The 24,470-nt window shown below is 39.9% G+C and overlaps 1 protein-coding gene across 16 annotated transcripts in view; it reads left to right on the top strand.

Annotated features, from left to right (window-relative positions):
* ITPR1 (inositol 1,4,5-trisphosphate receptor type 1) overlaps positions 1 to 24,470 on the top strand; it is a 191,537-nt gene that overhangs the window by 33,971 nt on the left and 133,096 nt on the right. For 13 of the 16 annotated variants that reach the window (XM_026074800.1, XM_026074799.1, XM_026074806.1 and 10 more), the window contains one exon: positions 23,577 to 23,692. In XM_026074800.1, the coding sequence (XP_025930585.1) occupies positions 23,577 to 23,692 (116 nt within the window). Of the gene's footprint in view, positions 1 to 12,180; positions 12,268 to 20,338; positions 20,370 to 20,738; positions 20,765 to 23,576; positions 23,693 to 24,470 lie in introns of those variants that run through there. The other 3 variants (XM_026074804.1, XM_026074803.1, XM_026074801.1) reach the window with 3 other exon arrangements.

Here is a 24,470-nt window from a genome sequence, read left to right as displayed (position 1 = left end):
TAGGTAGTTACAGAAATTCTGGATTAACATTTAGTGGCCTCTAACAAATGCACCCAGTATAAAGTAGCCTTGTGCTTCTCCTCCAGAAAAGGTACTATTTGTAAACATAACATCTATGCTAGCTTTTCTCACTTTCTTAAAAAAAAAAAAGAAAAAAGGCATGTGTAGGAGGTTGTTTCTTAAGCACTACACTTGCTATTTAAACTTCTGACTTTGTGGTCAGTCATAGCAAAGGATGAAACACAAGCAGCGTTCAGTGTAATCTGCAGAAGCTCGGGTGGAGGCTTTCTCCAGGCTGTGAGGTGCTAATGGAGCCATTTGTTCCTCTGTGCCTGCAGCTGGTCTAGGTGCAGCCTAATAGAGAGATGTTAAGAAATCGGAGCTAGGTAGCTCCTATTAAATACTGTTACCTTGCTGTGAAAGTCAAAGCACTAAGGTTGGCATGTCTCGTGAATGTTTCAAATACTAGAATAACCGTTACAGATCGAGTGGCAGTAAATGCAGTGTTCCTACAAAATTTTATTCTAATGAACAACTTATTAGTCAGCCAAGTAAGAGATTCTTATGTGTTAGGATTAGCACTTCCTTTGTACCTAATTTGTGAAAATAATCAGCACCGAGTTCTCAGTGTTGGCATTTATCGTCTGTTTTGACTATATAATACACAAGTTCAGTGAAAACATAACTCCTTATGTTTTAGTTGAATAGTCTTTCTGTAGCTTTCAATTAGATTTTTAGAATAAAAAAACACCTTCTCCAAACTCAGCTGACAGCAGAGAAACACAGTGACATTTCTAGAAAACACTGCTATTTTTTGTCAGATTCTCTCCTAGTTTAATTAGAACAAATTATCTCTGATTCAGATTACATTAAAGATATAAAAAGCTTTGCTATGCAAAAGCAATCTGGTAGCACTTAAATCTTTTATTTAGTGAATGTCGGCCCTTTTATTCGTTGGGGTTAAAAATTATGCAAGGAAAAAATAAACACAGAACATGTAGGCATGAGGAAGTGAGAGACTGGGATAAGGGAGCAGCCATCCTGAAAAGGAAAAAATCCTAGCTGTATCTACAAAAATCTTTTTCTTTTCTTTTCTCCCCCCACCCCTCTTTCAGAGCAGCACATCATCTCACCAGTTAACTTTAAACAACCCAAAGAGGGAGACTTTCAGATTGATGTCGGCCCGCCAGTCTTTAGGAACAGGCTGGGGGTTCAGGACAAAAGGATTTGTTTGTGTTAGGGATTCCAGTCCATGACTGCTCGTTATGTGTTAAAGCTGGGTTTTATTTTGGAAGAAACAAGAATAAATCTTAGTAGTATTAGAATGTAACCAGTATCTATGTGGAAAGAGGAAATGTCCTGTCCCCCCCCACAAACCTCTGCAGTGAATTTTTGGAGTCTGAATGTTCGGGAATACTGGAATATTCAGGGAGCCTGAGCTGGATTCTTAGTTCAAGTGTTTTTCAAAACATCTTCAAAAAGTAGAAATTGCAGTACTGATCTGATGAATGCTTCATCAGTCCAGTGTGAAAGTTTGGATTAATCGGCACCAAAGGCTTCAGAGAAAGGTTCAGGAACCCTGTAGCAGACTTGCACTGTCACTGGATTAAGAATATCCTGAGCACAGATGCAGAGGACTTTTAACTATAGCATTTTTCTTTTAACCTAATTAGATGTTCCTGTCAAAAGCATACAGCTACCTTTGACTTACTGTTCATGTCTTAACTTTAATATTAAGCACAGGTGCTTTTTGGAACACATGCATATGTACAATTTTCTGGAGGGCTGTGTCAATTTTAAATAAGAAAAATTAAATTTGATTATTCCTGTTCGTAATTCCACTGAGTGCTCTGCTCAGAAGAGCAATAGTTAAGTCTTTGGCTTATTTAGTTCTGTCTTTCAAAAGCTCAGTTTAGTATTGATTGATAAGCAAATAACTTATCCCACACTTAAGTGATCACAATGAAGTGACAGCAGAAAGCTGATAAGAACTTGAGGTACCCAGCTACAAGAATAACTTAAAATTTTTTCCAAGAAAAAGATAATTCATCTTCACTGGTTGCTTCAGGAGCTTTTGGCTATGGAAACTGGATGGTGACTACATGCGACAAGTGTACTCAGTATTGAGCAATACACATGAGAATAGTTCTCCCTGCTAGAAAATACATACTCTGTAAAGTGGAGTGACAGCACCCTGCAAGCTAATGGCTTAGGGTTTGGGGGTCAAATCTGAAGGCAATATATATTTTACAGACAATTCTTGGTTATCACTGACAAGTGTTAAAATAAGCTCTCTTAAGAATTTATCCCCTCCTACTCCTTGTCAGGCAGATGGTCTTGGTCATGAAGAACGACAATGAGGGGAAGAGCCTTCAAATATGATCTCCAGGATTTAATTCTAAATATATTTTTTCCATATGCTATCAGTCACGTGCATAAAGTTTTTGCATTCTGTGAGGACTTGGGATAAATAATCTGTGGGGTGGTAGCAGCTTCAGTGCTTGGGTCCCATTCGTACAAAGCAGCAACTCGGCTCCAAATAGGGAAGATTGACAACTTTATCCTGGTTCAATATGCTGTACTCATTTATACTGTAAATTGTACACCACAGTATTAATCCTGAAATGTTAAACAACTTGACAGAGGATAATTCCACATTTGGATCAGAATTTGCCTGCAGAGAACTCTTTGGAATTTAACAGTTTAGTCGTCTTCCCATCTCGTTACAAGTTGGCTTGTATATATATAATTGCAAGAGAAGGAAGTGCGCTATATATTGTAGATTTTATATTTAAATGTAGTAGATTGTGTTATGAATACCTACTGCTATTTCACTTAAGGTTAAAAGATACCAAAGACAATGGTTGATATTTCTATTGTTTATCTTTGAGAGGGTATTTTTATATTTATTTATTTTTAGTGTTTAACTAAAGCTGCCTAGAAAAGTCAGCAGTCATCACCATAGCTTTTCAATCCTCAGTGCTGAGCAGTAATTTGAGGACCTTGAAGGCATGAGGGTAGCAGAGAAACGCCATAAAGTGCTTCCATAAAAGGAACAAATGTGAGTAATTAGTGTTTTGTTTCTATGAAATGTTTGATTGAGGGGAAACCCTGCTGCTGTGTTGAGGCTAAACTCCATTTCAGTCAGCATGAGCACGGTCTAAGAAATGACTAAGCCTACTGTGACACGGTCCAGTTGATCAGGGACCCTGAGGAAGCTGTGCCTGAAATGGGGCAGTGTTTTAGGGTGCGTTGAGTTGTGCTATAGTTTTAAGTGGAAATTGAGATAAAAGTGTTTGCAGGCATGACAGTGCATTTCCAGAAGGGTGTTACAGTTCACTTCCAGTCCTGCCTGTGTGCCCCAAAGCAGCATCAGTTGTGTGCGCAGGTAGAAAGGCTGGAGGGAGAGGGAGTAACCCCAGGGAGAGAGGAAAGCCCTGCGCAGGCTTGCGGGAGAGAATGCATGTGGAGTGTACGGCGTTCTCATTCTTTAGATGAGCAAGAATAACTGAATCTTTAGAGTAAAAATGGAAAGARTAATCCATTCCTGTAACTTTCCAAGACGGTGTTATTGAAAAGAGCATGAAAATATTGAAGTTTTTCATTTTCTGAAATTCAGMTAAAAGAAATATACAAACCCCAAAGGGTTTGGGAGAACTGGAAAAGTTCATGGAAAATCACCAGAAAAAGTGGTTCTGTTTTCAGACGTTTTTGAGGGGGAAAAGTTTCTATCTTTGGAAATTGGTTTTAGCTTTCTTCTAGCTTTCTCTGCTAAACCTTTAACTGATAGCTTGCATACGTTTCTGCTATAACGAGGATCTTTGTGATCCTTGCTAAGGTTTGTTCCTGCCTCAGATGTGTCTGTCTGATAACTGGGAAGGGATTGACTAGAGCTGACTGCCTGTAATGCAGAATTGATTCCATCTTACTGTACCTTACTTTCCATTTACGTACTTCCAATGGATGGCCCTGGTTACTACCTTAGCTGTGAAACCACAAATAGAGGTAATCAGGAGAGGCTGTTATTTGTAGAGATTAAAAAAAAAAATTGTCAGTAAGTTTTTAGTAAAACACACAAATCTGTTGGTAGAGATTATGCTTGCTACATGTGCAGAAGAGTCAAGAGAACTAGCTGAGAACTACCTTTGAGTCTGTACACTGAGTTACCAAAGAGTTAACTGCTCTAAAGAGCAATGTGATATTTGTGCTGGGCTTAAATTATGGCTAATAAAGGATTAAAATTGAACATTGTGTTGGGAACTAGACAGCAAAGTACTCAAAAATGGCAGGAAAACGAGTTGCAGCCTCAAACATAAAAACCAAGTAATTCTTTTAAAAAAAAAAAAACAAAACTTTATACTTCAGAGGTTTTTGAAGTGCCTGTCACTTAATGTTCTTTCCCTCAAGTCATAGTTAAAGGCTCATTTCAGAAAACCACAGTGACTCAGCTGCTTTGAATATCTGTTCTGGTACTGTGTGGTTCATGTTGGAGGCCTTAAGATTTTCTTCCACCTCCAAAGTTGATTGTTATTGGTGGATACTTTATTGGAAGTAACTTTTGCTCTATGCTAATTTTAGATATATTTTAAATATTCAGATTTTTAAAGAAGTGCAGAGGCATGGTACCCTGATATTGGTAAGTAGAAAGAACACATTTATTTATAAAYATTCGTTATTTTGCAACTGCAAAAGGTAAAGTTGTCTTGTTTTTGTTTTTTTCCCCACTTGAAAGTGACTGCTCCTGAGACAGTGCATCTAATGTTTATAGCAGCATAATGGTGGATTATTCTGATCTCTGTTGAAGAATTGAAAACGAGTCCTTTGGAGTTGTGGTTGTGTGGGTTTTTTTTTGGGGGGGGGGGGGTTGGTGACTGAATCAGTTCACTTGAAGAAATGAACAGTTTCTCCTACAGTGCTTTGACCTCCTCAGATCTGCGTGCTGGTTATACTATGCCTTCAGGATATTCCAGCGACATCCTTGCATGCATCCAGTTTGAGTATCTCATCTTTGCTGTTGTGGGCTCAGATAATTCTTCCATGTCTCTGTCCCRTGTTCCATGTTCTCAGGGACAAGACCTGTCTTGTTCTGCGTTATCCAGCCTCAAGCTCTTTGTCTATGAACAGCGTTAGTAGCTTGGACAGAGTTGGCTCTAGCCAGAGCTTTTGCAAATCACTTAGGTGTCCTGGTGAGRAATGGTTACAGATGCATGAAAGAGAATTTTTGAGCAAAACCTGTGTAATATATACAAAAAACAAAAGCAGTAGATTGTACAGGGAAAAACTGCACAAATCTATCCTTCGGTGTGGTAGAGCTGCAATATATCCTTTTATCTTTACTCGGTGGACAGAAGCTTGAGGGCTCTAGGAGGAATGGGTGATGGTGAATGTGTATTTGTGATGATTAAATCAAATAAAAGTAAGATCTATTTGATGGAATAGCCCTTCCATAAGAGGTAGCACCTTGTAGGACAACTTTAATAGTCTGAGGTTGGGCTTCATCAGGTGACATCCTGTGTGGATTTTTTATGCTTACAAGTCTGTGGCACAACCAGCTGTCAGGTTGGGCTTTCTAGATTCACATGGACCTGGTCTAATGTCTTGCTAAAACTCATAAAAGTGGCTGAATTGCTGAAGTGGACACGTTACTTTGCAACGATCCTTGATCACCAGTGTCATTCCAGTGCTAGAACAGGGGACATGGAAATAATCTCTTACTCATTTTCTCTGTGTTTGCCTGTTGGTACACAGAAGTGTTGCCATGGAGGAGAGCGTGGGGTGGGAGTAGGCAGGAACCAGCTGCTTTAGGGCCATGCTGGGAGGAAGGCTGGAGGAGGATAATGGCAAAGAAGTGCATGAAGTCTGCTCTTGCACACAATGCTAGGAACTTCTCACTGTCAGGTATTGTGTGCATTCATTATGGAAGAGCTCTGAAGGCATCTTAGGGAAGGGTGGATCTTTTAAGAGGAAAACAAGGATGCCAATCCCTTCCCTGCATTGCTTGGGAGAGAAGAGGTCACAGAACCGAACGTTCATGTGGAGTTCACGGGCCTTTGTTTTTAGCGAAGATTGCCTTGGTAATCTCGTACAGCCTTATGCGTTGCTTAAACAAGTACTGCTTTGTAATGTGGCACTTAAAGCATGCGCAGTACAATTTTATTACTTTCTACACATTGCATTGGATATTTTTTAGGTAGCCAGCATAATAAACTTGCTGATAATTAAGACACCTTTACTTGGAATATGTTTGATTTGGCCAGCTGCTTTGCGTGTAGGTTAAAATTTATTTGTCCCTTCTCATGAACTTAGGTCAGATGTTCCTGCGGTCCGCAGTTTCCATACGGCTTGGGTATGTCTGCTGTTTGAGGCTAAGATTTAGCATAGCTTTGGAAGCATTTTTCTGTTGATCAGATTCCTGCAGAGCAACAAATTGACAGCAGGGGACTGGACAGAATGGTGAAATTACTCTAGGTATCATTATCGGAAATGCATGACCTCTTCTGATTGCTCCTGTGCATATTATCTTTTGTAAATGGGGTGGAGTGGTCAGTCATCAGGATGACTGAGTACAGGTTCAAACGACGAAGTCTACCTTGACCACTCTCAGGCATTAGGAAGGGCAACAGAAATCCTGGGTACTATGAGCAATAAAGATGATGTGATGTGATATGCTTTGTGCATGCTTGGTATCTCTGTCAAATTAAGTGTTGCAATCATTTAGACCCACTTTGTTACCATTTTCCCGTGATTTGTGAAAACTCTTACCTTAAATCTAGTAGACCTGGCAAAATGGAGACTGTTTGCATCTGGACCAGTGGAGATAGATGTTTCATCAGATTTTATTACAATAGGAGCAAAAGGGTGTTCTGTTGCTGAACTGAAACATGCATGCTAATCCTACATTTTTATGGCATGGTGGGTATGTCAGCAGTCTTCATTTAAATATTTTTTTCATAAAAATAAGTCGATTTGTATACATAAGCATATGGCTTAAGGCTTTCTACTCAGCAGTTATTTGGATGTATTTATTAGTAAAAGTACTGCATGGAGATGTTTGACAAGAAAAAATTGTTCTCTAGAATAAGGTTGGGATTATGAAGTTAGTATTTCAATAGCTGCTCTCAGGTGAAGACTCAAAACTTTCTGATTTCAGCAATCATTTGTGTCCCCAAACATAGGTTGTCTGGGTGTGTGGGCCATCTGATGACAATTTTCAAAAAATGTTATCATGAAGAAATGGAGATCATATGCATGAAAATAGCATAATATTTGGTAAGGTTTGTAGCAGTGCAAGTTCAGGGATGGAATGCAAAAATTCTCGATCTATTCTTACTCTGGCAGGTCACATGCTGTGACCTACCGTTACACTTTCGGTCTTGGTATTTCCTTTGAAAAATGTGATGATTCTTTTCCATATCATAGAAGAGGTTTCGTTTCATTCAGTAACTTGCTGTTATACCATCATGCAAATTCTCTAACGCTTCCCCTTAAATGGCTTATCTGTTTCTCTTTAAATATTGAGTCTTTGTCATGTTGTTAATCATACCTTAAAATGGCTTCACCATTCCAAGTGTTTCTGCTGACATGGATTGAGATTCAGACCTTTTATCAGAATTAATGTGAACGGGGAAAATGAGGCACACCAACTCCATTGCCTGCAGTCAAGCACAGTATGCTAAGCAGTTTTGAACAAAAAAAAAAAAGAAATACTTTTGTTTTTATCTGTGAAGTCAGGCAAATGTAGAATAACTGGAAAAAAAATGCTTTTTTTATACTTCGTATAATCTCATATGAGATGTTTGAGAGATTTTGTCATTCTTCAACATTTCAGTCTTAGTATTTAATCTTTATATTGGCAATGGATTGCGTTTGCTGTGACAAACAACTGACACTGAGAGTTTCTAGTGTGAGACAAGCAATTCTTCTGGTTTATACCATAACTTACTAAAGTTCCTGATGTGGAAACCATAAACTTAGAATGGGCTACTATAACATCCTAGTGAGATTCAAAATATAAAACAGAGGTAATGATGACAAAATACCACAGTGGACATTAAATGAGAAATGCTTATTGAAACATTTTCTTTAATGACTAAATAATAATACAGAAAAATACTTAGTTGTGCATGATGCAGAGCTGTTTGCAAGTACTTTGGGGATGGCATCAGAAGTAAAAGTTTAGTTTTACTTTCTCGATGTTGTTTTTGTCACATTTCTCCAGTTTAAAAGACAAGTGTGTGGGAGAAGACAGGAAATCAAATGCACAGGTAGAAAAAGGGGAAGAGCTGACAAGGCAGCAATACCGCAGAGCAGGATCTGGGATGTTAGGCCGGACCGCAGGCTGCGGGAGTCAGCAGTGCTGCGCTGCTGCAACACAGTCTGCCTGGAACCTGTTAAAAGCAGTGCTGTCAGCGTCACATGGGAAGTAACTGTTCCCCATTGCTCTGAGATGCTGGCTCCTCTGACGAGAAATTGTCACCATCTTAGGCTCTGTGCTTTCTAAGAAAGATGGAGACCAGTTGGAGTTTCACAAGAAATCATGCTGGAAAATATGACTGAAAAGAAGACTGAAGAGTGGGAGTTCCTCCCTTATGTAAAAGGATTTTTTTAATTATTTTTAAGAGGATTGAGTAATTGTTCTCCATCATGAGAGTTGAGGGTTTGTGGGTGGGTTTAGGCATGTCTGTCCCCTTGGTGGGGCCCCTAAAGAAAGTGCAGAACTCTTGCTGCCATCAGTGGGCTGCTTGTCACCTGCTGCCTGGTCCAAGGGCTGAAAACCCCGGTGCGGAGACACTCCTCTGCTGCCGCACTGCTGGAGGGTGCAAGGAGCTAACAGCCACATAAGGACTTTCCCAGTCCTCTCTTCCTTTGACAATGAGAGATCACAGAAAAGTAATTCACTTCACATGGGTTCATACCAGCCAATATCTTTTGGTTAAGTCTCACAGTCCCTCTTTCTTTAAAAAGTTCTTCATTTAGCTTAATGTAATATCATTAGTGCGCTGATCTTTAAGAAAATAATGGATTTGTGCCTGAATATTTTTCATGTGCAGTTCATGTCTTTGGAAAAGTAGCAGGCTTTTTGAATATTTTCAAAGGACAGGAAGGCAACAGGCTCTTGAAATTCACTTTTTAAAAACCCTGAAGCATGCCAGAAAAATAAATCTAGGCCACTGTTTCTAGAGACTTCTTTATCCATACTTTGAGTGACTTACTAAAATTGAAAGTCAGTGAGGAAAGTCCCAAACACTTATCCAGATCTAAAAGCATATGGAAATTCTGTACATCTAATGATAGATAAGTAACTTACCGACCTTTATCTCGCTTAGTTTTCTGTTTCAACATATAACATATATATCCTTATGTGTTTTGAGGGGAGGTTTGGCTCTAACTCCATCAGTTATCTTTGGATAAAGTTTAGATAATTAATCGATATAGCTGGCAATTTCTGTGATTAAGCCTTTGGATGGCATCAGTGTCTGTGTTCCGTGTATGATTTGCAGAAATAGCCTTTGTTTCTGAACTCCCAGGTAGAATCTAGGTTTTGAGCATCTTTAGTATCAAGAATACTTGCAATATTTTAACTTCCATCTCTCATAACCCATGTCTAGTTTCACAGCATGATAGTTATTCCTTGATTCAGAAGGCTGCTGTACTTGTTTCCCCAAAAACATGTTAAAATTATTGCAGGTAAAAATGATTCATGGGGTCCACAAATGAGTACAATAGTGAAATACTAACTCTTATTATTGAGATTTTCTTTTAAGGTCATAAATCTAGAAAGCATTGTTTCAGACCTTCTCAGTGGGAGAGCTGGCATCAGATGGTGGCATTTATTTTTCTATTAGCTGTCGGTGCCAAGAGCCATTTTTTTGGTGGTTGAAAACGGCAACTGGCACAATAACGGGTGAAATGATACTGTTCAAACGTCACTGTTGATGTAGCTCTTGTGAACTTCTGTTAAATTTACCAGGAAGCGGGAGAGGGCCACAATAATTTTTGAAATACTCCGTCACGTTTATGAAASTTGCAGTGTGAGGTGCTGCCTGTGAACCTGTGAGCATGTTTGAGTTTGGGTGGCATTGCCCTCTTTGCAATGAGTTGCCATCTCCGGCTCTCCTGGCGTTCCTGGCCGAAGGGCTTCATCCATCTGCACTGCTGCTCTGTTTTCTGTAGTCTGCAGAATAACAGTTGTAAATCAATAGCATCATCTCCACTGGATGTAACCTGCTTGGTTTCAGTTGCTTCTGCTCTTTGAATGCCACAATCTTGTGCAGGAAAAGAAAATTAATCTGAAAGAAGAGAATAAACCTGCTGTAGATCTGGAAGTAGAGACTGAACAACCTGACGCAAACAACCAGGAAATAGTTTTAATACAATTGTTAAAAATAATAAATAAAAAAGTGATGGAAACAAATGAAGAGGAGGGAAAGGAGCAGACAATGTTAAAAGATGACTTCAGTGCATTTTTATGAACTGTTAAGGATATTACTTTTTGGAGACTACTGAAAAAGGTAGTATTCATGATCCAAGAAGACCATCTTTGCTAAGTCTGTGCTGATATGATTGTAGGATGGGCTCAGATAGTGAGGCAGCTGGCATTATTTAATAGCTCTCACCAGCCCATCCRTGACTTCTGAATCCAGTTTTCGTCTGTACTGATTGATAAGTTATCATTATGTCAGTAAGGCAGCTGAAAGATGGCTTAAAATGTAGAAAATGCCTAATTCTTGTTCTTGGTGGAAAAGGAAAATTTCAAAAGGGATTTAGCATGAAACAGCTGGAATAAATTTATTTTCTCAAGRCTTTAAAGAAACAAATACAGGTAGGGGAGTGCGTATGGTGTTTAATGCAAGTCCATGTAATACAACGGTCATGCTTTGAAGCTCAAATGATGAGGCATAATCTTTTGTGTTCCTTCCCTTGGTGGTGCAAATACCTTGAAGTTTTGTTGTTATGGTCCTTAGGCTTCACTACAGTTCCCTCCCAAGGAATGATTAAAGCTTGGAAAAACACATTTTGATTTAAAACAGTATTAACAAAAAAAACTTGCCTAAATGGTAGGGATAGCTAGGTAAAGTTTTAATCATTGCTTTTTTTCTCCCCTCCCAGTCTTCTGTCAGTTATGCATTGCTGTGAAGGCCTCCCAGCTGTGAGTGTCAAGTGCCCCATTAATGCGCAGATTTGTTCATCTGTCTGCAGCTGGCAGAAGAGGGGATCGAAATGAATGGATCTGTTGATTCACTCACTTTGTGAGAAGGCAACAAATAACAGGTCTTGAAATTCGATGACTGGTAAATATTGTGTTCTCGAGGACAAATTGGCTTAGGAAGTCAGCAGCGTTCGGAGCTGCGCGTGCGGGCGGGTGCGTCCTTGCTGGCCGCGGGCGGAGGGGGACTCTGGCAGGGGGCCGGAGAGCAAAGCCTTGCAGAAGTGGAGCACCTGAGCCTGGTGCAGAGGGGCTCCCTTTGGCCTCCGCAGTGGTGGTGACAGAGGGATATAAAAAACACTTGCAGTCCAGTGCTAGCCTGTTCTCACCATGGTGTCAGTGTAATGGGTTTTTTTAGGTTCCTTTTGTCTTAGAGGTTCAGGGAAATAAGGCAGCATTGCCATGCCACATCATGGCACCCAAAAGAACCTGTAGCTCTGCTTAATAGTTGGACAGAGAAGGTAGAGAAGTGAAACTGATGTTTTCCTTTACAGATGTGTTTTAGCTCCTTGATTTTTGCCTGAGATCTTGGTGTTACTGTCACAAGCTGTTAGAATCTGTTCTYCAGGGACATAATCTGTTGCAGTAAGCCTAAGAGTCTGAGAAGCTGCCTTGTGCATTGAAAGATAGATATTAAATTAATACAGAGTATTTATTTCTGCAGAAGGCATATTCTTGAGCCTATATCAAACATCCCTTAGAGATGGCTGATCAAAACAGGTTGTAGGTCTCTTTTCTGGAGGGAAATGAAGTAGTGGAGGAGGCTAAAATTGAAATATCTGTGATGTAAAAGATTTGGGGGGGGTGGTGAAAGCAGCTTAGTCTCTTTTGTTAAAGTTGAGAAATGAACAATATTGTCTTCAGTTACTGTACGTTAATACTTGTCCTTATCCAGCAGCATGTGGGCAGCTGTAGGTAGCAGGGTTTGGTGGTCTTTCTAGTTTTTTTTGTTTGTTTGTTTTTTAATTTTACAGGCTCACTGAACTGAAGTGCCAAGCGCCCCATCAGCCTCTCTCTCCACGCATAATCTGTGGTGATTCTGTTGCCCATTTAGAACGAAGGTATTGGATTGCATTAAAAAAAATGAATCCAATAAAAATGTAACGTAGGCTCCTGCAGGCTGGGATAAATGCCTTCAGGCCTCTGCTGGCAGTCTCTGCTTCCGTTCATGGTTTCTGAACATTTGTTCTTCCCATTTGCAATCCGGTCTAGTGAAACTGGCTTATTCGCATTTCTATTATCCAGCTCTCTGACTTTTTTAATACAACGTGGGTTTGCTGCTTTGGCTTCGAGCTTTCACTTGCCTTATTTGGTAAAGTAGTGCTCTTAAGCTGTTCCTGGAAGGGGCTGCCTTACTAGTTTAGGGACTATTTTCCRCTTTCATTTTTGATCTCTACAGCAATAGATTGTGTTTCAGCAGCAGTGCTGGCATGGCTTAACTCTTCAGTGCTGCGGAACTGGAATGCTGCAGGTTTTATAAGTGCTGGAAGCGTTTGATTCTCAGCTGTAACACGCGAGCATGCTGATGCAGCCGATCTGGGCAGAGGCAACATATGGCAGCACTCGTGTTTACAGCTTTTCAACGTAAAATCTACTTTTTAAAATGACACAGTGCAGCCTTTGGTGCTAAGACTACAGAGGACTCGGCCATGTTTTAATTAGTTGCTTGATTTGTTGGTGTCTTGAGTTCTCCRCCCCGAGATGGGGAGCGGCGTGCACCGGCCGAGTGGATCCGGGCAGGATGAGCAGCACTGTTTGATAGGCTTCAGCAGGAGCATCTGTGGTCCCCTGCCAAAAGAGTGGTGACTGTTTAAAGTAAGAGGGAGAGGGCCTCGGTAAGTGAGGTGAAAGGCTCAAGCCAAGGATAGGAATGGAAAGGAATGAGGAAAAGTTTTAGATTGAGGAAAACGGATGGGGACAGCGGTATTTTATTCTGTTTGCGTGAGCGCAGCACTGCTTGACAGCATGTCTGCTCCATTCAACTCCAGGATATCGTTCCCTATAATTAAGGCAGGTCTGCCCATGTTTTACATTTTTATTTTCTTTACTTTGCTAAGCTCTCAAATTGTGCTGCTCAGGTCCATTTATGTTAACAGATTTACTGGAAATCTAAACATCTGTGTTGCAGCATGCACCTTTCCGGATGTTGTGTCCTACTGTCAGTACAGCACTGGGTGTCTGCTGCCACGCTGGTGGCAATTGCATTTTTCACAGCTGGCAGTCTTCCGTGAGCTCTACAGGGAAGAAGAAAACTTGTGGCATAGTGGTAATGATTCATTCAGAATTGCCTTGAAAAATTGAAGGAATAGTCTGAAAATGGTATTGCAGGTCARTGGGGACATATGGCAAAGACTGTGCTTTATTGACTGAATACAGGGTGAACAATAGGCCTAGGCAGCACTTCTGCAGGAAAGGATTTAGGAATTACAGGAATCGCAATTTGAATAGCAGGAGTCAATGCTGTGCCATTATTAAAATGCAATTTCTCTCTTGGAATTTATAAGAAAGAAACATTGCCTAAAAGGCATAGTAAGTACTTTTTCCAATTTTACTCACTGGCAGAGCCTCAAGTGGACTGTCTTATTCAGTTTTACACCTCATACTTAAGAAAGATATGAGCCTTCTAGAGAAAATCCAGAGAAGGGCGATGGTTAGAAACAAGGCTGATTAGTCTTGCGCCGCAATAGTTGTGGGACAGGGATGTAGAAGTCTAATTACATAAGAGATTGGGAAAGGAGGAAATTCTGTTCTGCATTCCCCAAGGAGAGGGAAAGAAAAAATGGGCTTAAATTGCAAAAATAAATAGGTTAGGCATAGAAATACTTGAGTGCTGGAATAGATTGCTTTAGGAGATATGCCAAGAATGGAGCAGGCGTAGTTAGTTCTGTCTCTAAGATGGAGGGGTGAATTAAATAAGCTTTCTAAGGGTCTTCCAGTCCTGTGATTGAGATGTGGGTACATCTGTGGAAGTTGGGCCAAAAATTGGGAAGATATGCAGCAGTGCAAAACGAAAGAAACAAATGAGCATTTCAGGTGCTTTTTTGGTAGTGAGGTTTATTTAAAGCCAAATTGCATTTAAAGAACAAAAATCAAGTTACTTTATTGAAAAGCTGAAAATTTTGCCTTTTCTCTAAAGCTATGATGATTTGTTTCTTATGACATACACACAAAACAGTCTGAAATAGAAACAATTTTTATTATGCTGTGCAGTCACTTCAACTCTGTCTAATAACATAATCATCATCTCTCTCTACTGCTCCACATTTACACTCTTAGATGGCGGTTGAAATTTGATCTATGTCTTGCTCTTCCTGTGCTCAGGCTGCATGAGAGCTTCTCCTCCTACCCCCACTTCCTGACCCAGCAGAAATCTCCTCAAAGATTTCTGTTGCTGCATTTGGAGCAGGAACTTTACTCCGGAAAAGCAGGGACAAGTGAAGAAGCAAACGTAGAAATGAAATCCAAGGGGCTAGTGGTAGAAATAAAATGAAATCTAGCTACCAAATGAATATACTTTGATTTACTACTGGCATAAAATGCTACAGGTGTACACTGAAAAGACCTGAAGATTTTGACGGAGAATGTTCTAGGAGTCACGTTCTACCACTTGTGTTTTAATGCCTTGCAATGGACCTTATCATGGAAACTATCAAAAGGGAGGAAGACCACAGGTAGTGGGAGGGCTTCCCGAGTTAAGAATGTAGCTATCAAGGCTGTGACAAAGGCTAAAGCCAAGACAGTTTACTTAAATGTTTCTGCAGTGCTTAAGTCCATTAGAGTTGCTGAATTCCCTTCATATAAAGGATATAAATGCTTTTCCTTGTGGTATGTAAAACTTGATTTTCAGAACCTGTGGGAGAGAAAAAGGGAACAGGGGACAGGAAGGGTTGACCTTTTGACTTGGAGGTTTGCCTCTTGTCCAGATTTCTTTTTGTGCTGGACCAGAGACTGAGATGAGCTATCTAAAGCAGTAAAAATGCTCATGGAAATCAATAACCTACTTGAGATGAGGGAGTAATTTAAATTGATGTATGTAGTTGTGAACTCTTCTCTAGTTTTTCTTTTTTGTGTGTGTTTTTTTCTTTTTTCCCTTCCTTCAACATTGAGTGTTTTCTGGCTTGCATTTCTGATTGGCCACAAGCCATGGTGGTGTTCTGACTCTTTAGATCCTTGAGATTATTTTTGGCTTAACTTAAATATCTTCTCTTGGTCTAAATTGTCCTTTGTGTCCATAAATAGGACTGTCCCTTAGTGCTTTCAAGGATGTCTGGTATATTTGTTCTGTTCTGAACAATTTTCTACGAGGCAGCTCAGTGCGCTGTGGTGTCCTCGTGTGTCGTATCTCTGCAGTGGTCAGTCGAAGAATGTGCTGTCTGTCACGGTCCCCCTTCTCCACTGCAGCTGGACTGCCAGTTATCTTGGGACTCTTTAGCCTGATGCCCTCAATGTCAAATGGGATATGCTTTAGTTAAATTGATCAATACTTTTTTTTCCTCCTTCTGCTTGTGTTGCTATTCCTTGTGCCTTGGTTTTCACCACACACCTTCAACCAACTTTGCTCATACCAGAGACCGAGAATAGCTGGTCTTCCCTACAGATGTTTTCCTTTGAAACTGCCTGTGTATCTGGCATCTAAATATTTCTGTCTTTTCAAGTAGCAGTTTCCTTTTTGAAGGAGACCAAAGAGGTTACACGCAGGAAAGCAAACAAACTAACTTTGCTGTATCCCGAACTCTTAGATATCTCAAATGTTTACCTAAAGGTATTTCTCTCATGTTAGTCTTTGGCTTTTGGGGCACTTTGCTGCCATTGTGGTCTTGAGGACTTCTGGAGGGTTTTTGCTTGTCATGTTGTCAGTTGTCTTTGCTTTTGTTCTTTAGATCAACCTTGGGTACTGCAATGTGTAGAGAGTCTCATGAGGTGATTTTTTTCCTGCAAGCAGGAACTACATGTTTGCTCTTCCTTTTGGAATAAAGTTTTCTCATTCAGCTCTTGCTGAAGAGGTGGCTTATCCAGCAGTAAATGTGGGTTCACTATGTGCTTAAGCCCTGTGTTTATTTCTGTGAAGTCACCAAGGGTTCTGAAGTTGCACCCTCATTTGGTTTGTGTTCCAAAAGCCTTTGCTTTTGAATGAATGTCACATTACAAGGCTGTTGATTTAGTCATTGATATTCAGTGTCCAGCTCTCAGATACATAGTTTTTTCCTCTGAAATCACTGTTGCAGTCTCCTCTCTTTTTTTGGTGATGTCTCAGCTCTAAGTTGCTAACAATTATGTTATTTCCTGTGTTGTTGCAGCTTGAAAAAATTAAGTAGTGATTTCCATTGGTAGAACTAAGTATAAATGAGTGCAATGGCAAGAGGGTGGTTGCCCAAACATCTTGCAGATATGAATGGAGGGTGGTTATTTTAACAGAATACATTTAGGTCATAGACCATGTGGCCTCTCCATTGAAATGTTCATCACAAGGGCGATTTTTCTTCTTTATGCTACTTTAGAAAGGAAGCTATTGAAAGTTCTTGAGCCAGGCAAGATATTTAACAGCATGCAGAAGGGAAGTAACAGATTTCAGAGCAGCAGAAACCTCTAATATGTTTTGTCAAGTAATTAATTTGGAGCGTGAATGCTGAATGATTGAGTAGCTTTGCAGTGACATCTGTGACTGGGACAAGATCTTTTAGCTTGCAATATAAATGCCCTTCTGGCCTGCGTTTGAATTTTCCCCAGTTGTTGCATGGCAGAACTATTAGCAACACAAGAGATTTGACTTCAGTGCTCTTTCACTGGGCTGACTGTATGCAGTTCAAGTTTGTTTTCTAGCTTTTTTCCTGAAGCTGCTGATGGAGTGAGCTCTGCTGGGATAGAAGGTCAAGCCTTTACCTAGTGCATCCTGACAAAATACGTATTTTGAAATGAGTTGCTGTACTCCTCCTAGAAAAGCTTGTTCACTGCAAATTGAAAATGAAAGGATGTCTTCTCATCACGAAGACAGCCTCAGGTTCATTTTTTTCCTCTCTTTATGGAAATGCAGGAATGATTAATAACACATTTCTGTAGCCTCTTTTGTGCTGTATTCTTTGAACCTCTTTGGCTGTCATCTATTCATTTTAAAACTCAGAAGGAACAAGTATAGAAATAGACAATGCAGTAACCCAACAGCTTCTGAGAAGCTGAAACTTATCTGTGATTGAATATATGTATTTTTTCATTGTTCTATATGCTTCATGCTTCCTGCATGAAAACATTTTACTTTCATGGAAAGGTGGTCTTTATTTTGTCTTGAAATAAATGATCTCTTCAGCTGTGTGGTGTGTTACCATCTTTGAGTGTACTAAAGTTATGAAACCTTCATAAGCATAAAGTCGAAAACTTCTATTTAATATTTACAATATATCCATCATTGTTGGCTCTCATTGTTACCTCTTCATCTTTGTTGCTATTTTTATACTGAAAAAAAAAAATTCCTAATACTGTTTTGTAGTGTGAACAAGCTTTGGTGTTGGGAAAATATCAGGTATCTAAATATAGAAAAGCTTGAAGAGAAACTGCTAAATTTCAATAGGGAACTGTTAATTTTCTTTTAAATTTAGTAATTCCCTACAAAAAGGAGTTTTTATCAAATAATGAAGAAACAGCTGTGTTGGTGTTAAATGTTCAGCAGGCTTTGTAAGTGACTTATTTAAGTATCTTCATCTCTATAGATTTCCCCTTTTTGAGAGGGGGAATAACTTCTTACTAGACTCTTACCTTTTTATTTCTCAGTTGCTGTTTTGTAAAGTCCAGGTCTGTATTTAAAAAAAAAAAGGGCGGGGGGAGGGGGGCAGGAACCTTTCTGTTGCCAAGCAAATATTTGATGCGTACCTTGTCAAACTGCAGAAGAATTGGTGTAAACTCTCTCCTAAAAGCTTAAAGTARGGGAGATTTGGAAAAAGAGTGAGTGACATACTGCACAACCAGCCTGGTGGAAACTACGAGTACGTCCAGATAATTTAGAAAACGGCACACTAATGGCACACTAAATTGTGTGCTGGAAGTCAGAACTGGTCTGAGCTGATCACACTGTAAAGTAGCGATGGTGGAAAGTTTTAGTAGTAGCTGGTGTCTAGCTGTCGCCTAGCAAAGGCTGAAGGGCTGAGGCACTGCTAAGAGCTTTGAAAATCATCAGTGCAAATTTAGCACCTTCCTAAGCTGTATTCATATATAGAGGGTGGACTTGTCATAACAACATCACTTAATACTCCAAGCGGTGAAGAAACCTTCTGAAGAGAGGACTGAAATTGCATATGTAGAATGAGTTCATGGTACGTATTTCTAGAGGGTTGTGGTCAAAAATGGTGTCTGTATCTTAGCTAAACTCTGGGCTCTTCCATTTGCTTTTCTAAGACATTCCAGCCTCTCTGAAGTTGTCTAAAATGGCAAATACCTATTAACTCTTGCATTATATTTTATAACAATCATATTAACATACCAGCTAAATGCTACTTAAATTCCCATACAACTTTTAATCAAGTGGCTAAAAAAAAAAAAAAAAGATGTAATTTGTATGTAGTTTGACCTTTCCTTGGTGGTTTGAGGGAATTTGACTGGGAAAAGAAAAACAACTGAAAATCTAGTACCTTCTCAGCAGCTTTCTTGCTAGTTTCTCTCTTCCTTTTATCACTTGTGGAGCAACGTAATACATCCAGGATGCATGTTTTGGACATGTGATTGCTCTTCATGAGTTTTCCTGAAGTGCCTGCTGTACATAGGTGCTTGTGATCTATTTTAATGATAATGGAAGATATRCCTAACAGGTCAAATGTGCTTATTTGGTGACAAATTTTCTATGTTATCAACAACAGAGGTGTGAAAGACCTGTCTTGTCACCAAAAAATTCCATGGCTTAGAAAAATTTCCCAACACAGGGAAAGAAAGGAGAGAAGAAATTTAGCTCTTGTTCCCCAATTGCTGTTTAAATTCCTATGCAATTTTACAACTTAGTTGAAGTAGTAAAGACCAGAGGGAAATATTCAGCAGATATTTGCCATTCGCACAACTCCTCTCTTCCTTTTCCTCCACCCCCAAAATCTGAAGTTATGCTAGGCACAGAATGCTGATCTCTAATGTTGGTAATTCAAAGCTTTTTTATGCTATACTGATTATTGCTTTTAGTTAGCCAATTTCTAATGACTGTAAACCAAACTTGACTCCTGGGGTTGGAATCATGATTTTCCTGACTTCCAGTATTCTGTTGATGGCAAAGCAGGGAATTTCTAGTTCGCTGTGAAAAGCTGTGTCAAGTTTTCCAGTTGCAGATTTGCTAAAAGTGGCAGTTTTTTCTGTAGCTGACGAAGTCAAAGAGGGAGCAGAAACTCGAGGGAGTCCAAAAACTGTTAAACTGGACAGGGCATGACAGCCAGGTGCGCATCTTTCATTGAGAAGCACGCTTTAAAACAGGCTCCATTTAAATAAAAGAAAAAAAATTGATAGATCTAGTTAGGTTTTTTTTAGGTGAAGCAGAAGGGATTGCAGTTGGAGTAAACTAGCTGGCAAGTGCGTCTTTTCATTGAATCCCAAAATACTTCAGAAAATGGAATTTTCTCTATTTCTAGTATGCTTGATTTTCATTATTCCTCTGTATAGCTGGTACATGCAGAGGATGACCAAATGTTACTGTTGGGTATTTTTGTGAGCTTCAGGTGGCAGAAGGCTATGTGGGAATTTAAATGTTGGAGCAGGCAGAACATCCATATATTGTATGGTGCAATTACTGTCTTATTCAGTCTGCTTTATTAGAGGCAAGGCAATTGCTGACAGAAGAACAGAATTTAGCTTGGAAACATTGAAATGCACATTTAAAATGTGTCCATATAACTTTCATTCATCATCCTTGTGCATATGCATGATGAGGAAGTACACAATTTCACAATCACTGTTTTATTTCCCTGCAGGACCTTTGCTTTGTGCAGTGTTGAGGCTTGATGATGGTGTGTCATCACTTAATCAGCAGTTACCCAGTATTTTGTTTTTCTGCTTATTCAGTGTGTGACTGCCTTTTTTTTTTTTTTTAACAATATATTATGCAGATCTGAAAACAAAATGTATTAATTTCTTCACAGATAAGGATGTTCTGTACCATGAATGTTTCAACAAGCTGTGTGTAGTAAGATGGGATTCCTTTGCGGTAAGAGTTTATTTACCAGGAAAACCTTCCTATATGGATAAAGCTTTCTGAATGATTAAGAATAGTTTCTGTGATCGGAGTAGGCAGTGGTGTTTTTTCAACTGCAGTGAAATCAAGGAGTTACTTAACTACATTGACTTCATTTTGGAGCTGTTAGAAGTCGACCTAACTTCCCTAAGTAGAGCATTGGAGGAGGAATCGGTGCTGTGTTTTGCCCAGTCATCGGTTCTGTGGTTGCATTTGTTCAACTTGGATTGCAGAAGTATCGTTGACCATGATGATATTCAACTAGCGTGTACTTGCATGTTGATTTTTGTGAACATATAAACCTATGGCATCTGGAGATCTAAAGGCCTTTTGACCATAAAGTTCATGGAGTTTGATCCCATTCCTAGGTAGGTAAATACATTCTGTGCTAACCAGGGCTCTGGTCATATTAGAGTGAATGACAAATAGGGCTGATGTTTCTCTCTTTAACCACCACTTAAGAAATAGATTTCATAGAACAAATACTAGAAAAGAAGTGTTGGGTGCTTTTCATTGTTTTAGATTTGTAGCTTTTAAACTAGGAAGAAAAACTGAGAAAAACATGTTATGTTTTCCCTTGTTGCACTGGACAAGGTCAGACGTTTTTAGACCTCTCCCTTATACTCCAGGGAAGAGAGGGGGTTGCTGCAGTTATCTGTTTAGAAGTTAAGCCTAACTTGAAAACTTTCCTGGCTGAAAAGGCAGGAAAAAAAGTACACTTGCACTGTGACTAAATCTAGCATACAATTAATTCTTCTATGCAGTTCTGTGTGTTAATTGCTGTCATTGTGTGAACTGATGGCTTAAGCAAAAATAGAAAATTTTCTAACTGATGTGTTGCTTACAATGCATCGTCTTAGCTTAAAGTGCCAGCCTGCAGTGGCTTTTTGAATCCTATTCTATGCTGTCAAGCTATATGAATCATCTTTATGTAAATGAAAGATGTCTTTAAGAGAGCATACCTGAGAAGTGTAGTTCGCACTGCGCTTTCCACTTTTCTTGTATGGTCAGAAGTTATGAACTGGTAGCATCTAAATGGAGGAAGCATTTRTGGATAGATCCCCTCTCACATACCCTCAGCAGCACTAGTTTTTGCCAACATAAAAAGACACTTGACTGCTTTTGCCAGATTGGTGGGGGGGGGGGTTAATAAAATAGCTAATTCCTCATTCCAGTCTGATTCTGGAAATTGGGTTGGTTTGTAGTTGTAATCCTGTGCCTTATGTTACCACGGCGGCGTCTTTGTTTCTTCCAAAGTCCTTATCTTTGGGGCCAGAAGGAATCGCAGCAAAATGATCCCACCTGAATATTGTATATCTTTTGTCAGTGCGCCTCCCCGTTCAGTCTGCGATGCTCAGAATGGGCTCTGAAGTCGTTTTTTCATTGTGAAAATAGCTGTGTTCTTTATCTTGGGGTAACTGACGGTTTGTGCTGTCCTGTGAAGCAAGTTATTCAGGGAGCAGGGGAACTACTGAAGCCCCAGGTCCTCTGTGTCCAAGACCAGGCCAGCTGCAGTGCTCCACACTCCTCCTCATGTCGTCATCTTTTTAGGACAGCTGCTTCACTTGTGTCCTAGTTTCTGTGCTGAAAATCTCAACAGGAGGCTGTGGCTGCAAGGACGGTTATACTCCCTTCTTCCCTTTCGCTCCTTCCCCAGTGCGCGTAACCCTTTCAAAGGTCCCCAGTACCGTACCCAGCTCCTTACCGTATCTTCTGCGGGTCACCTGGGCCTGCCAGCTGAGTAGACCATGCTAAATGCTGCAGTTGATTTGCAGCAATGCCTGTGTTATCAGCCAGTCTGGCAATCGGTGGTTTGCTCTAAGGTGAAATGAAAATCCACCACTGTTTTTTCACAACATTGGAAGGCTTTTTAACTCTGAAGAGCTTTACTCTTCTGTCAAAGGTGCTCAGTGTTGGCTGATGTGCCCTACAGTCACTTTGAGGATGGGTTAGACAGGCAAGTTGTGCAATAGCAAATGGCATTTTTCCTTAAGAAAGCAGGCATGGAAAGTGTGCAGGGGTATGTCCTCAAGGGCACGGCGAGATAACGTTATTGGGGTTTGTCTGAGCGCGGCTGCGTCTCCGCAGCAACTTCAGCTTGTGGCAGAGCTGAGCTGATGCGTCTTCGCTGTGGGTTTTGCTTCCTCTTAGTTAACATGCATCTGATACGTGTCTGTTAGCAGGGCAAAAGTTGTGCTTTTTGAGCACTGAAAACAAAGGCAGCTATCTCCTTAGCTTCCTGCTGCCCAAACTGCAGTACTTGCCTGTAAGAGGACATCGGGAGCCTTTAGAAATACGGGTTAGATGCCTGAAGCCCCACTTCTGCGCCATTGCCAAAGGGGTGCTGGGAACAGCTGGTCTGGGTTTGGGGCACCTTGTTTAAACTTCTAAGCTGCTACTTTAGGCGCTGCCTTTGAATAGCTTCATTTAATTTTTGCGTTGTCAGTTGCTTAGCAACAGGCAAGAGGAAAAAATAGTAAATGCAGCCAATTTAGTTTCATTACTGATAAGTTAGCATCTCATTAATRTAAAAATATATTTATAATAAGACTGATCAGCTGTCGTTCCTGACTTTTGCTGGGCAGAATGTTAAATAAACAGTGTCTATGAACTCAGTAAAGAAGCTGACACCGCGAGGCACTTACTGTCACCTGAGCTGTGCACTGAATGCCTGTCTTTGGGTTTTCATGATATTATTCTGGGGTATTTCGTTCTGCTGCCACTACTTTTATTACGTGAGCATCTCTGATTTTCTTTGCCTTATTTTCCCAACAATAGAAAGGATATGATGAGAAATCTCTATCTCATAAGCCTAATATTAATTATGTGAAGTAATGTTACTGCTAAAGGATAAAAACTAAAAGTTGAAAATGTGTAAAACAAATCTGTGTGCCTGAGAAAGCATTGAAAAATATTAGTATGGTAGGATTTTTGACAGGGGCAAGTTACTTTTAAATTTTCTGGTCTTGCATCAGAAGTTTGGCAGTGACAGTTAATATTTATCATTCATGGAGCAGCATTCCTGTTGCCCAAAAAAGTGTTTCTCTGCTCAAGAGCTCCATGGAATTTGTTTATAATCCTTTCCTTGTTGTTGAAATGTTTGGACAATTTAGCAATAAAAATGCAGATAATTATGAATGGTTGAAGCAAACTCTCTGTTTATTTCATGTGTTTTTATAGATTGCCTGTTTAAACTATGTCCTATGAACCGGTACTCTGCTCAAAAGCAGTTCTGGAAAGCGGCAAAACCAGGAGCTAACAGCACAACAGATGCAGTGCTACTCAATAAACTGCATGTAAGTATTAATGGTTAGGCTGCCGTTGACCGTAAACGCTCTCATCCATGCTTAAAATAAGTACGTCCAGCAAACTTGACACACTTAAGCAGGGAACACTGAAAAAGTATGTGTAAATCAGCGTACAGAAATCCTTTTGAGACATGCACTGAGATCTAACTCTCTGAACACCCTCTGATTGATGACCAGTTGCTCAGGGGCTGTGTCCTGCTGTGATCTGTACGATATTGGGTTAGTGCTGTGGTGGCCGTTTACGCTTTAGTTGTTAGCCCGGAACAACTATGGTAGTGCTCTCTGTGGGTGTTTGGACTAGTAACAATATTAAAATGTGACCCTTCAGACAACTACGCAGAAGAGTCGATTCTCGGGGATCATATCTCAACATACTCGGTCATGGGAGCTCGCTGTGCTGATACCCACCCTCTGAGCAGCTGGTCTGATAGATCTTTTGGCGTTCCTCATACAAATATTGCTGCTATTAACCTATGTAAAGGTTTATGGGTTTAGACCCAGGGTAACTATAAGGCCACAAAATTCCTTCTGTATTAGCTTGCAATCTTTAATATTTTTACGGGTAAAATGTTGGCATTCAGCTGTTGAAAACCCAGTAAGGAAGCTGATTGCTGTTTTTAGAGTTCCTTAAAAAAGGGGGGGAGAAAGAAAGCCAAGTAACTTAAATACCATCTGTTGACTTTAGAGTTAAATAAACTACATGTTTATCTTAAAATTACATAGTTAAAGTACTTCATGTCAGAATTACAATTCTAAATATTTTTAG

This window comes from Apteryx rowi, unplaced genomic scaffold (genome assembly GCF_003343035.1).
Source record: "Apteryx rowi isolate R43461 unplaced genomic scaffold, aptRow1 scaffold_4, whole genome shotgun sequence".
NCBI classification, from domain to species: domain Eukaryota; kingdom Metazoa; phylum Chordata; class Aves; order Apterygiformes; family Apterygidae; genus Apteryx; species Apteryx rowi.
The sequence above is the reverse complement of the archived record's forward strand: the minus strand, read 5'-3'. Positions and strand labels throughout refer to the sequence as shown.